Genomic DNA, 14,544 nt, shown 5'->3' on the forward strand with positions numbered 1-14,544 from the left:
CCATCACTGTGGTAAAAGAACTAGGATACCATAGCCCATCCTGACCTTCTGTTCACCGTCGTGGTTTGGGGGATCAGTACTGATTATCAGCAAAAAGATGCTGAACAAACAGTATCCACTTCAGCCGTGGAATAGATATATATCAGAATAATTTATATTTATATATATTTATATGTTTTTTTCCTCCACCATTTGAGAGTAAGTTGCAAATATCATGCCTTTTTATCCCTAAATACTCCAGTGTATCTTTCCTAGGAGTAAGACCATTTTCTTATGTGTAACCATTTGTCTAGTTACTGCTTTTGTTTATGTACAACTAATACGCAATCTGTGGAAAGACACTGTAAGATCATGCAAATATCCTGTTCCTCTTCAAATTGTTCTCCCCCAGATTTAGCATTCCTCGATGATTCTGGACTGTACATATGTTTACGACAGTGGTTACAAAATGATTTTCCAACTCCACCGATTCCTCTCCATTTACTGTTTGTATTCTATAAGCAGGAGCTTTCCTTTCTCCCTCATTTATTCATTATTTATCTGTCTATCTGTCATTGGAATGGATTCCTGTTGTTTTCAATGGCTTATAATTCATTACTGACCTTGATTACTTTGGTGCTCAAATGGCCCCAGTTGTGACCGTGAGCTCTTTAAGCTGACTCCTGTGCCTTTTTGACGTGCTGCCTTAATTTTGTTGAGCACTCCCTTTACTCTCTGACAAAACAAGATGTTTCAGGCTGATCTTATAACTTCCCTGTCTTGGAATCAGGCATTTTTGTGAGGAACTTTGGTATTAGAAACCAAAATCTGAGTGCTATGTGTGCACATTGCTTTTGGAGCATCTTTGCTTTTCAGCTCTTTCAGTTGTCAAAGCTAGGGAAAATATACACAGGAAAGACACATGTACATATATGTACATGCACATATATACACACCTACATGCACACAGTATATTCATAATGCATATGTACCCATTTATGTGCATGTGTTCATACAGATACTTATTTTAGAAAACGTGATTACACTGAGGCCTCCAGTTTAGATTCATCCCACAATATCTTCCTTGCCTTACACCATTTCATATTCATGCCTTCCCACTTCTTGGGTGAGAACCACAGCTCCTAACACCAACACATTTACTCATTTGTTTAATCCTATACCACAACTAAAATGATTTCAGAATTGCTTCACCTATACACCTACCAAAGAGAGTTCAGGATATGTTTGCTGTTCTCCCTACTTCTCCCAAAAGCTGAAAGTATATAGTCAGATATTGTGTCTATAAATTTTTTTTTTTTTTTTAAATTAATTAATTTATTTATTTTTGGCTGTGTCGGGTCTTCGTTTCTGTGCGAGGGCTTTCTCCAGCTGCAGCAAGCAGGGGCCACTCTTCATCGCGGTGCGCGGGCCTCTCACTATCGCGGCCTCTCTCGTTGCGGAGCACAGGCTCCAGACGCGCAGGCTCAGTAATTGTGGCTCACGGGCCCAGTTGCTCCGCGGCATGTGGGATCTTCCCAGACCAGGGCTCGAACCCGTGTCCCCTGCATTGGCAGGCAGACTCCTAACCACTGCGCCACCAGGGAAGCCCCTGTGTCTATAAATTAATGAGATATTTTTTCCATCTGTTCAGTGTGGTTATGTTATTCATTTGAAATACTTAGATTCATTTATTTCAGCTTGTTTTCATCTTTCATTTTTAAATTTTTTGATATGTAACATGCTTCCAAAAGTCAGATTTTATATAAAAAGATAGAGAAATGTCACTCCTTCCACCCCATTCCCTCCACTTATCCCTTGTGGATAATCATTGTTTTTTTGGTTTATCCTCTTTGTGTTTCTTTCTGTAAAGTAAGTAGATATATGCAAGTTTTCTTACTTCCTCTTTATTCTTTCACAAAAAGTAGCATATTACTATACTCTTTTGTACTTTGCTTTTTTCACTTAACAATGTATCTTAAAAATCATTCCATATTAGTTTACAGAATTCTTTCTTAATTGTTTTTACAGCTACATAGTACTCCTTTGTATGTATCCTCATTTATTCAGCACTAATGTTTGGACATTTAAGTCTTTTTTGTTATTTTGAAATTACCAGATAATGCTGAATAACCATGTACATATATATTTTCATATTGTTGGAGGTGTATCTGTAGAGTATATTCCTATAAATGGAATTGTTGGATCAAAGGGTACATGCATACATACATAGTTTTGTTACATATTATTTGACCACTATTTTTGAAGAACGTAGAACTTCAAGGAGCAAACAAAACATTCATGGACCAAATGCATCTGTAGGTATAGCAATGTGGAGGTTAAAATGTCTTCATTTGATAAAACTCAAGTATAACGTTTTCAAAGCTCATTCCAAAGACGGGAAAAACACATTTCACCTAGTCTTCCTGGAGGATGAATTCAGGTGATACTTTCTTGATGTCCTATTTGAAAATCCCATTTATAAGCTTATAAGAAATCTTTTCTTCCTGATATTTGTCTTTATCAGAAGAGCTCCAGGAAGAACTTTTGGAACTCAAATTCGATTCTGTTGTCAAAGGTAACCTCCAGAAAATCACTTTGAAAATTTTCCCAGGTAGAGTATCTTCTTGTTTACCCCCAGATAGGTAAGTAGGTGTCACTAGACATTTTCCAGTTTTACTGACATATATTTAAGAAGTTTCCCTCCGCTCCACCCCACCCTCAGCTTCTGGCTAGGAAATCTCGTGGTGCCCCAGGCTGGACTTTGGAGGTGCCTGACTACAGTTCCTCCTTACTTTCATCATTTAATTTGTTTCTGAAAGCATGGAAGGCAAATATATACAAGCCTTGTTGTAAGGTTTAATATTTTGAGGAGGTTCTGTGACTTCCCTGGTGATCCAGTGGTAAAGAATCCGCCTTCCAGTGCAGGGGACGAGGGTTTGATCCCTGGTCAGGGAACTAAGATCCCACACACCGTGGGGCAACTAAGCCCGTGTGCCACAACTACTGAGCCCGCGCACCCTAAACTACAGAGCCCATGCACTCTGGAGCCCGCATGCCACAAGTAGAGAAGAGAAAACCTGCAGGCCACAACTAGAGAGGAGCCCACGCACCGCAACAAAAGATCCCGCGTGCCGCAACCAAGACCCAACACAGCCAAAAAATAAAAATAAGAACAAAAAAATAAATTCCTTAAAAAAAAATATTTTGAGGAGGTTCTATTCCTTAATTGTGTCTTGAGCTTGGTTTAGTTTTCAGTGGGATATTTCACAATGAAGCATGTTTCTAGCCCATCTATATACAAATATTTAAAATGAAGATTAAACATATACAGACAAAGTTTTCCAATATGAAGTTATATTTAGTAGATAGATAAAATTGATTTCAGATGTTGGGAGAAGGATTTAAGATTTTACAGAAGATTAAATGGGGTTCTGAGCACGGGATCATTATGGTGACTTTCGGTATGTTAGCTGTCTTTAAATGTGTGTCCAAGAAATTAAGCACAAACCTTCTTTTGTTAAGAGAACCAACTATGGATTTATGAATTTTTCTGTATATTTGGGTCACTGGAATGTTTTGTTAACAATTCTTTTGGTCATAATTTTGAGATTCAAATAAGATTAAAGGAGATTTAAAGTTTTTGCATTTATTGAAAGGGAGCCTGGGGTTAAAAAAAAAAAAAAAAAAAGGAGCCAGGAAACATGATATGGTATAAACAGTGACAGGCTGTGAGTCATATGAGCTGAGCGCAGGCCTCTGCTCGGCTGCTAACTTTGGGGCCTTTGTTGCTTTTAAACCTGTTTCTTTATGTGGAATATGAAGCTCATCTGCCCTGGCTCCCTCATGGAACCGTGGTTGTAACAGTTCAATGAGACAGAACCACATAGTGCTTTGTAGAATATAAATTGCTATGTAATTTTCTTAGCGAGAAGCCATGTAACATGAGATAAATATTCCTGTGAAAATTTGGCATCTTTTTAAACTGTTTCACCTGAGTCTCCTGTCCTGAAACTGATAAGAAGTGCTTTTTTCCCTGGCTTGAGAGCACAGGTCTCTTGTTAAAATGTACAGTTCTCTAAAATGGCAGGATCCCTTGAGTTTCATTTCCTCAAAAAAATTTTCATAAAGAACTTTGCTGATAGGTAGGGAAGCCAGTCTTCAGCCTAGGGAATCGAGGGTGGGCTGGGTCTGCACTCATGTGATGGGTGATCGCCGTTGTTGTCGCTGGGTGCTGTCCCGCTACGGGTTCATCCCATTGGATCTCCCGTCTCTGAACGAGGCCGGTGGTGTCCCTGTCTTCCCCCACACTTTCCAGTAACTCACCTGATGGGAAATACCAGTAATCGTGGCTCTTCCTCATTCTGCCAAGGCTTACTGGTACTACTTCTGCTGGATCTTTCAAATCCTTTTCACCGATGAGTTTTCATTGAGCGTATCTCGCCTAGGTCTTCATTCCCTCTTGCCCGGGCTCACCATCATGCCCTTTTCACACAGGATGAGTCTCAGCTCTCTGTCCTCGTGTACTCCTGGTTTCCTTCCAGCTCCATCACTTAGTGCTTCGGTTCACTTGCCCTGTCATCCAGCCACACAGGCTGTCTTTTATTAAATGTGCCTTTAACACTCTTCCATTCCCCAAGAATGCCATGGTGGTTACGAGCATGCCTGGTTTAAATACTTTCTCTACCATTTGCTAGCCATGTTACCCTGGAAATCTTAACTCACTGTGCCTCTTGATAAAATTAGGTTGATAATACTATCTGCCTTATAAGGTTGTTGTGAAGAGTAAAGGAGATAATCCGTGTAAAGGATTAGAGAACTGTGCCTGCATGTAGTAGGTGTTATATACGAATTAGCTGTAATTATTATTATTCCTGCTTTTCTGTCTATCAAAATTCTGTATATATCTCTGCTCAGATGTGTTTTCCCAAATCTCCCCGATGACACGTAATCGTATCTATCCATTGATGCATCCGTCTATCTATCCAGTAAATATTGAATACTTAGTATGTTTTAGGTATAAGACTACTCACTGTGAGGAATACAAAACTTAATCAAGTGCATACTCTCTGTCCTCTGGGAACTTAGAGTCTGATAGGACAGCTCAGAGAAGTGTAAACTATTCATCCATTCAGCAAATGTTGATCGAGCCACTGCAGAGGATCCCAGGTCCTCTATGGTTCTGAGCCTGGTGTCACGTGTAATGACTAACTTTGGTGAAAGATCAAAGTTTGAATACCTTATGCAAAGCACAGTTGAGGTGCTTGGGAGTGTAGAAAAGAGATTTTATCAGCCAGCAGGGCCCGAAAAGGCTTATTAGAGATGTTGCCATCTTAGTAGGGCCTTTCAGGGTGGATGGACTTTGCCCATTTCCACCTCTCTCAAGAAGTATCCATCTGCTGCATTGGGCTATAGCTCTAGGTGGTCTGTAGGAATTCTGTCATGACAACCTCCTCAGGGGCTGGGCAGTGTTGTCTTCAGTTTTGAGCTCCTGGTACTCACTCCAAGTTCTTATGCATAGACCATTCTCAATAGAGGGTGATGACAGATTAGGGAGATGTCTCTTCCCATGTAACTTAAAGGGAGATTGGAAGTGGATGATTCTCAATATCTGTGAAGCAGTTAAACTTCCTAGAGAAGACATTTATGTGAAACTGAAAGTGAGGTTTTTTGGAGATGTTCCTATTATTTTATTTCTTACCACATTAATCATATCTATAGTAGTCATGATAGGAGGTATAAAAAAAAAGTGAATTTTGCGTCAACCTGTGTAGATATTTCTTCCCATATTTCTGCAAATTTCTGGGAAGAAACTCTTGTAGATTTTCCATTAAAGCCTATCCTGGCCCAAGAATTCCAGGATGTGCTATCATAACTGTAATCACATGAGAAATCTTAGTTTTAAAAACTGCCCAACAGCTTTAATTCTGAATTTCTCCTTGTAGCAAGGAGCAAGGACCAACCCCAGTGGAGAAAAAGAAGAAAGGAAAAAGGAAAAGTGAAACCACAGTGGAGAGTTTAGAGCTGGATCAGGGCCTGCCGAACCCATCCCTGCGGAGTCCCGAGGAGTCCACTGAGTCTGCAGACAGCCAGGTACAGCTGTGCCCGGAAGCCCTGGTGGGCGTGACGGCTGCCGGGCGGGGTCTTGCTGACACTGATCTGTTGCTCCTCTCTCCCTGTCTCCAGCCTGCATCTCTCGCGCACAGACCTGGGCTGGGCTTTCAGTGTTTTAGTGGGTGACGGACCACAGGCTTTTCTTTAGCATCCTGGTCCTTATATTAATAATCTCCCAGTTTTTTAGTGGTGTTTGCTTGCTTCTTGCAAAGTAGCATGATATTAGGCCGCAGTAAGAGTGAATGTGGAAAGTGGAATTGTGATCCAAACTAGGTAAGGCTCAGAGGGCCTGTTTTGCTGTGTAGGTAATACATTTAGGGCTCAGCGTGCTGGGCCAGTCTACACAAGGACACTTTCATAATCCCAGATGCTGGAGAAGTCAGGGATGGATTCATTTTGCCAAGATGGTAAGGAAACATGGAAACAAGGAGTTGACCACCTAAGTGAGATTTCTGAAAACATGCCAAAGTGTGCCCAGGACATTGGTAGGAATTTTCTGTCTGAGTTGAGGCTGCCTCTCTTGGACGTGAGTTCTAATATTTGAGAGTGCTGTTTCCTCTGACATCCACAGCAGTTTGTCTGGGCTGTGCTACTGCATGGGGGCCATTTAGGGTAAGACCAACTTACTGTTCCTTATGAATCATCTGGACCCTCATAGATTCCTAGGTGATCTTCGTTGTAGGAAGGTGTCAGCTCCTAAGGTCGTAGTGGTAAATAAGTAGTAGTGTCTGGAGTGTCAGATCAGAGACCCCCCTTTCACTGCCTGTAAACTTGGGTTAGTGGCTCTTAAGTGTCCTGACGGGCAGAGCAGCAAGTGCATCAGGTTGATGGGAGTTGGCAGGGGGTTCAGTGTTTCTAGGATGGTGATCTGTGCGTGGGATTGAGGGGAGAGCTTTTTATGTGGAATCCTTCATGTAAAATTAAATGTCATAGAGGTGACACAGTGAAGAAATGATGGGAACACAGAGAGAGCCCCAGGAGGTATCTTAGATGATAAGGGGGGGTGAGGTTTGGCTTTTCGTTTTGTTTTGTAAGGTTTAAGTATCTAAGAGTAAGCTAGCTGGTGAATGGTTCCCAGAAGTGTTCCTACTGCTTGGATATGATGTGTATGTAGAGATGAACCATGTGTTTTTCTGTTTGAGGAAAGCCACTGGGTTGCTTTGTTGTAGAATGTTATCTCTCTAAAAGGTCACAAGCTACTTAATTATAGATGAGTCCTTTCATGGTGAGTCACGAATCTTATTTTGTCACACTTAAGATGTCTGCTTGCATTTCAAAGGGTGTTAAGAGATTCTCAAAATAAGTCCTAATAAAATTGGTATTATTTAGTTGTTTAGTAGTACACGGTAAGTATGGTGAATTTGGCAAAAAAAAAAAAAAATCAAAACCAAAAAAACTATTAAATCATTGTCATAAACCCTGAGCTTCCAGCTAAGCTGGAAGGGACCTCAAAGATGAAGTTACTTCCCGTCCCTGTTTTACTGGAATAGAAACCAATTCCAGAAAGCGGGGTGGGGGAAGCAATGATGCATAAAACACGTTTCCTTGGATTCTGAGGCTACACCTTCTTCTCACTGGATCCTGGTGATTTGGCTCCCCTCCCTCACCTGGGTCCCATTTTGAGTGAATTTAGTTCTGAAAAGAGTTATGTTTAGGGAAGATTCTTTCTGCGAAGTTAGAGAGGTCTCCTTCGATTGTGAGTGAGTGTAGGTGAGCGTGTCCTTGTGCAAGCTTTTCCCTCTGACTCACAGATAGTCTCTCTGGTGGGTTTGTTTGTCCTGTAGAAACGACGCTCAGGACGGCAAGTGAAGCGCAGAAAATACAACGAGGACCTGGACTTCAAAGTGGTGGATGATGATGGGGAAACCATCGCCGTCCTTGGAGCCGGCCGGACATCTGCCCTCTCAGCTTCTACACTGGCTTGGCAGGCGGAGGTACGGCCTTAAGATTGGGCTGCTGGCCTCGGCTGGACAGTCATTTTGAGTACTTGATGGAGCTGTACTGTGGCTCTTTTTTTAAGCGTAAGTTAGATCACCTTAACTGCTGGTTCTATCCTTCGGGTGGCTTCCTGTTGCACTTAGAATAAAGTTTAGACTCCTGACTGTGCCTAGCAGGCCCCTCTGTCATCACACTCTCCCTAATTCACCAAATTCATTTTTCAGATACATGACTTTTCGCCATCTCTCTCATTACTCTCTAGCTAAAAGACTTGCCTCTTTTAATGCCATGAATTAGCAGTTCTTTCCCACCTACTGGCCTTTGCCTGTATGGTCCCTTTTGCCTGGAATGCTCTTTACCACATGCTTTACATGACTCTTTCATTTAAAGTAGATCCCTGCCCCTCATCCTAATGTTTCTTTATTTCACTCCTGTTTGTTTCTTTCATAGCTCTTATTACAGCTTATAATTGTGTTCTGATTTCTGATTTCATTTTATTTCTTTGTCTCTCCCATTAGAATGTAAAAGTCTGATACATAGTAAATAGCTGTTCCATGAATGGAATCACATGAACTAGTAATTACAGTTGGGAGTTGGATTACAAATGTGTATTGAGAGTCCACTGCAGGGCCAGGTCCTAGGATACAAGGATGAGTATCAAGGCATGGTCCCTGCCTCCAAGGAGTTTTATCTGGGAGAAGAGGCATATGGCTGTGCTGATATTGTGATAAGTGCGGTCTTAGAAGTCTGTGCTGGATACAGTGGCTACACAGAAGGAAAAGTGGACAGGAGAGGGAGGTCAGGGTTTTAGGGGAGGCGTTTCTGACGTGGACCACAGCCTCACAGCCTGATGGTCCCGGAGGATGTGGTATGGCAGCTTGATGAGCTCGGCCAGGTGGTGGGGTCTGATTTGAGGAGTGGTGGGAGACAAGCCTGGAGTGGTAGGAAGAGTCATGTTATGCAGGCTTTGGCTGTGAGCTGAAGTATTTGGCCTTCATTCATACTGTGGATTGAATGAGGGGCAGGAGGCAGGAGGCATCGTTGGGTTCGAGCAGAGAAGCAGGATGCCCGTATATGCGGTTTAGGAATTTCCATTGGCAGCAGTATCCGGGGGAAAAAGGATAGCATTAGGACCTGGGACCCCCGAAGCTAGAAAGGCAGAGGGTAAATGTGGAGAAGGAGGAGGTCTGTGCCAAGGAGCTTACAGAGGAGGAATCAGAAGCAAGAGAAGAAACAGGCTGTGCGTGTAGGAGGCGCCTCGTTGCCGGCAGCACGTTCTGAGACACAGGCTGTCTTTTGTTACGGAGTCGCTGTTGCTGACTTGGCAGGATTCATGTTCTGCGTGTGCAGCAATAGCACAGATACCTGTCCTTCCTCCTGGACACTGTGTGGCTGGCTACTGCAGCTCATGATGCTTTATCTGTGTAAACCACCTTGCCTCCAGAATAATGCATTTTCACATAATATTACTTTTCAAGCACATAGTTAAGAATAGCCCTTGCAAGACTGCTGTGAAGTGATAGGATTACATTGTTTTACAGCGAGTTTCCCTTCCTTGGAGATTTTATGGTTGGTTTGGTAGTTAAAACACTCTAAGGGATTTTATTTTCTCCTAGTAGCCATTTAGCCCAAGTCATTAACCATATTTCAGTTGTTGTTCTGTCTTCTCCCCTGGTGCCTGTCTTCTCCCCTGGTGCCTGAAGGGCAGCATTAGCTGATCAGACAGAAATAATTCGGGAAATTTATATATATCCTAACAAGACTTTTTCTGTCCTCTTAAGGGTACAGCAAAGAGAAAGTTTATAGTGGTGAAACATAAGCTGGAATCTGAATTTGCATTAATTACGCCTCAAAAATTGTGACTAAATTTAAACAAGAAAGAGGCCCGATACGTGGTTTTGGCATTGATGTTTAGCAAGGCAGCTATGTGGCTCTGGCCTCCACGCCACAGGGCAGACTGGACAGCCTACGCGGGGTCGAGCGGGTTGCACGGTCAGTGCTCTGTGGAGCCCTCCACTTGCACCTGTTTTACATAGCGGGCTTCCTGTGGGGTCTGAACAGAGATTTCCCAGGCCAACACAAAGCCCCGAAATCAGAGATCTCATCTAGGATTCCAAGCAATCCTCAGAGTGTCCAGTGGCACAGAAAATCAGTGGAAGAAGATGAGGCTTTTCCTTCATCCTTCTCCCAAGGCCCTTTGGAAGGGTGTCTGCCTGCTTGCTGACTCTAGCTTGGGGCAGAGAAGGGTGTGCAGTCAGCACCAAAAAGGCCCCACTGCTACCTCCCCGCTTTCTTTGTAGTGTCTTATCAGCATGCTCAGCCCACTTTTGTGGCTGCTGGCCCCTGTCCCAGCCCCAAATTGCAACCTCAGCAGTGCTTACCTAGTGGTGAGTTGCTAAAAACATCTTTACGCATGATTCAGTCTAACTCAGGACTGGCAGATTAGCACAGCCCTGCTTCGGGGTCTAGAGGCCCGTCCCCTGGCTGGGATATGCGATTAGGGCTGGAAGTATGTTTCCAGCCTGACGGTGACTCTTTGCTTTCTTATTCTTTGTCAAACTGATGTTGGTGCCTGGAACAGAGACAGACTTTCACAGTTATGGTACATTTAGTGTATAGATTTTTCCAAGGCTGTCTCAGTTTTTGCCTCCTACAATTTGTGTGGATTGTATGATTTTGCCTTTGGGACAGAAGGACTTGAATTTGAATGAGACATCCACTCCTGGTGTTCTCCTTTGCCTCCTTCTGCTGCTTTGCAGACGGTACCCTCTGCTTCCTCTGGTCTTCTCCCGTGCCTGGCAGGCTGAGCGCGGTTGTTACCTCCCCCAGGAAGCTCCCTGCTCCCCCTGAGCTGGGGATAAGTGCCCCTCCTCTGTCTAACTCTACTATGTTTAACTTCGTCACTGTCCTTTAAGCACTGGCCAGTTTTTGTTTCCTTCATCTAAGCCATGAGCTACGTTAGGGTAGGGCTTATAATCTTTTTTTTTTTTTTTTAATTTTTTATGTATCTCTCTGGCGTGAAAGAGCTTCAATAAAGTCAAATTTACATTAACCCCCAGGAACTATTCAGATGAAAGTATGGCACTTTCCCTCTTCTGTTTTGTGGAGTATTTATTATATTATGCCTGATGTCCCCCGGACACTTGTTCACAGCCTGTGAACACTTGTTCACAGCCTGTGACTGTTCTGATTCATCAGTGCCTCTGCCATTCTGTTCTGAATATCACTCCTGATTGTTCCCGCCATTAGATTGTAAACTGTTACAAAACAAGCCTCACTTTTTAATTTATCACAATTTTCACCTAACATAGGTAGTACTTTATGTTGGGTAGTAACTAACATAAAGACTTGCATTCAGTTGTACTTGTCATGTATTTATTTAATATGTGAATAATGAATAAATATGCTTAAAACTTATTACAGAAACAGGTGTGATTCTTAACTCCTGGATTAGAAAGACAAGAGTGAAGTGTTTTTCTTTTTTCTCGGGCTCTTGTTTTCTCCAGTTCTTCATACTGGCATAGTTTCCCCACTGGTGTTCATCCACGTCTCACTCTGACACCGACAGCGGTGGGCAGGCCCCTTGGCAGAGCGGCTTCTGGCTGGCATGGCTCTAGCTCTGTACCAGCCCGTGTGACTCAGTGCTTAGGCTCCTATGCACTCGGCCCGAGAGGATGGTTTTCATTCTTCCCATTTCTCTGCTGGCCACACCACCGTTCCCCACCCCGCATCTTTCCTCAGATTGTCTCCTGTCTTTGTTTCCTCTTGGCTTCTGCTGCCACCCGTTGTGCTGAGGCCAGGGTTCAAATGACCACAGTTCGCACTTTTGTCGTTCCCTGCCCCAGGTCCCTGTCCTTCCCAATCCATTACTAGACACATTTTCCCATAATACCAGAGAAGTTTTTGGCTTTTTTCAGTGTCCCACTCAAGAATCTAAGGTGGTTACCTCTTAACTCCTGTTTTGGATCAAAACTCCTGCCTGATTTTTTAAGGAATGTGGCTGCGTACTACCTGTCTACCCTCATTTATCCCCACTCCTCATTCTGTGTAATGCTTTTCTCTACTAAGACTGGTTCCTTAGTGTTCCAAGTCTGCATCCTGCTTCCCATATCCTGGTGCTTTCATCCTTTGGGTGCATTTCGAGTTTCCTTCCTGTTTGCAGTCCTCTTACAAGCCACCATTCTTTAGGGCCCAACTAAAACATTACTGTTCTGTGAAATCCAAGCTATTCTTGCTTCCTGCACTCTTGCTGCCAGACTTAGGGTTACTGTCACACTGATTAGAATTTACCACTGATACATTTCTAAGAAAAATATGTTTTATCTTGCTTTCACTGAGTGTAAGCCCCTGAGACTGGGCACCTTGTTGGATGCTACTTTGGACCTTCCATGGCACTTGGTAAATGCTTGTGTTTTGGAGTTGCTTCCTCTTGCTAGAGCCTTTCCTTACGGCTCGCTGAATAGAAGTGAATCAGGTGGTTGGTTGAGGTCGGGGGTGATGTGGGTTGAAAATTTTTGAAATTTTCCCTAAGAAAATAAATTTTTAATTTCATGAGGTTCTGACATGAAAGTGAATGAACTAAATGGTCTCCTTTGAAGGATAATTTGAGAAAACTCCAAGCACTTGAGAACAGATGGCTGTCATGGAAGTATGTTTGGCAAGCAGATTTAGTTTATATCTGTGTGTATCTGTATACACTGAGTGTTTATACACACATGGTCATGCTTATGCACAATCTCTGTTTAGGGAAAAAAAAATCCTGATTTTCCAGTTTTCTTCCTACTTTGATGTGTATTTTGGAAACGCTACTCTCTTTTATCCCTTTTATTAGGATAGGATAAAAACCTGCTGTCAGTATTTTGATGATAACCATTGATTTTTTTTTTTTTTAATACTAGTGTGTTTCCCCCTATTCTTTTTTTTTTTTAATAAATTTATTTATTTATTTATTTATTTATTTATGGCTGTGTTGGGTCTTCGTTTCTGTGCGAGGGCTTTCTCTAGTTGTGGAGAGTGGGGGCCACTCTTCATCGCGGTGCGCGGGCCTCTCACTGTCGCGGCCTCTCTTGTTGCGGAGCACAGGCTCCAGACGCGCAGGCTCAGTAGTTGTGGCTCACGGGCCCAGTTGCTCCGTGGCATGTGGGATCTTCCCAGATCAGGGCTTGAACCCGTGTCCCCTGCATTGGCAGGCAGATTCTCAACCACTGCGCCACCAGGGAAGCCCCCCCCTATTCTTTAACTAGTGCCAAAAAATAAATTGGTTCTTATTTCAAATACCTTAATTTTTACTTGAAAATTTTCTATAATGAAGAATGCTTTAAACCCTCCATCCTTTTAATCCTCAGAGTAAAGTCCTGTGCTTTCTTCATCCACATGTTAACATTTCCTTGGATTTGGTCCTAGTTAAAAACTCTGAGAGCAATCAAAATCCTGTCATCAGAAACCATCTTTTTCTGCTCTTCATGGTAGGTAAGAATAAGAGACTATTTGAAGCAACCTGCTGGTGAGGAGAGACAGTTGTTCTTTTAGCATGGGTGTACACGTATGAATGCTTGCTTGCTAGTCTGGGTTATACAGAATTGGGAGTTGGTAGGAAAGGTGCTCAGCAATTATGAAAGTTTAATGCTAATAGACAGCCAACTCATTTCCAAAGCCTCTCCTAATTTGTCCAGGTACTCTGGCTCTGTGTTCCCATAGCACTTGCTTTATACTACTATTCCCATGTTGTATTGCAAAATCTGTTAACATTATTTATTCAAAAATATTTATTGAGCACCTACCACTATTGAGCGCCAAGGACTGTTCTAAGTGCTGGAGATAACATCAAGGAACAAAAGAGACAGAAGTCCCTGCCTTCGATGAGGGAGCCTACAGCAAATGGAGAGGAGGCCTGCAGCATACACACAACTGATCTCCTCCTCCAGATATTTGCCAGATTTTGAACCTACGTGGGATGGAAAGCCAAAAGGCTAAGCCCAGAACCTCCAAAGGGTAGAAATAACTAGGGAGAGGCTGATAATCAATCTGAAAATAATAAAATTGTGTAGTATGTCAATGGTGGTAAGTGGTATGGGAAAAAAAAATCAGAATAGGCGTGATACGGAATTCAGGAATGAAGCCTGCAGTTTTAAATAGGGTGGTCAGTGTTGGCCTCACAAAGGTAATATTTGATCCAAGAAGTGAAGGAAGTAAAGGGGTGAGGGAGTCGTGTAGGGAGAAGAGTGTTTCAGGCAGAGGGAATAGCAGAGTCCCGGAGGTGGAAACATGCCTGGTGTGTATGAGGGACGGAGAGGGAGACCTGAAAGGTGACAGAGGAGATGAGAGGCTGGGTACACATCCTGTGGGCTTCTGTAGACCTTTGGGAGACTTTTGGTTTTACTCCAAGTTAAAAGAAAAACATTTTAAGCAGTTTAAGCAAAAGAGTGACTTAATAAAAAGGGCCGTTCTGAACGTCGTGTTGAGAATGGATCAGTGGGACAGGAGTGGAAAGAGGGAGACTACTTAGGAGGCAGTTGG

General features: G+C 42.8%; 1 protein-coding gene across 2 annotated transcripts in view; it reads left to right on the forward strand.

The window, feature by feature from the left end:
- Nucleotides 1–14,544, forward strand: part of CHD6 (chromodomain helicase DNA binding protein 6) — a 223,939-nt gene that overhangs the window by 93,638 nt on the left and 115,757 nt on the right. For both annotated transcript variants that reach the window (XM_061209614.1, XM_061209613.1), the window contains exons 4-5: nt 5,922–6,069; nt 7,875–8,024. In XM_061209614.1, coding sequence (XP_061065597.1) covers nt 5,922–6,069; nt 7,875–8,024 — 298 coding nt within the window. The remainder of the gene's footprint in view (nt 1–5,921; nt 6,070–7,874; nt 8,025–14,544) is intronic.

Source organism: Eubalaena glacialis, chromosome 13 (genome assembly GCF_028564815.1).
Source record: "Eubalaena glacialis isolate mEubGla1 chromosome 13, mEubGla1.1.hap2.+ XY, whole genome shotgun sequence".
Taxonomy (NCBI): Eukaryota; Metazoa; Chordata; class Mammalia; order Artiodactyla; family Balaenidae; genus Eubalaena; species Eubalaena glacialis.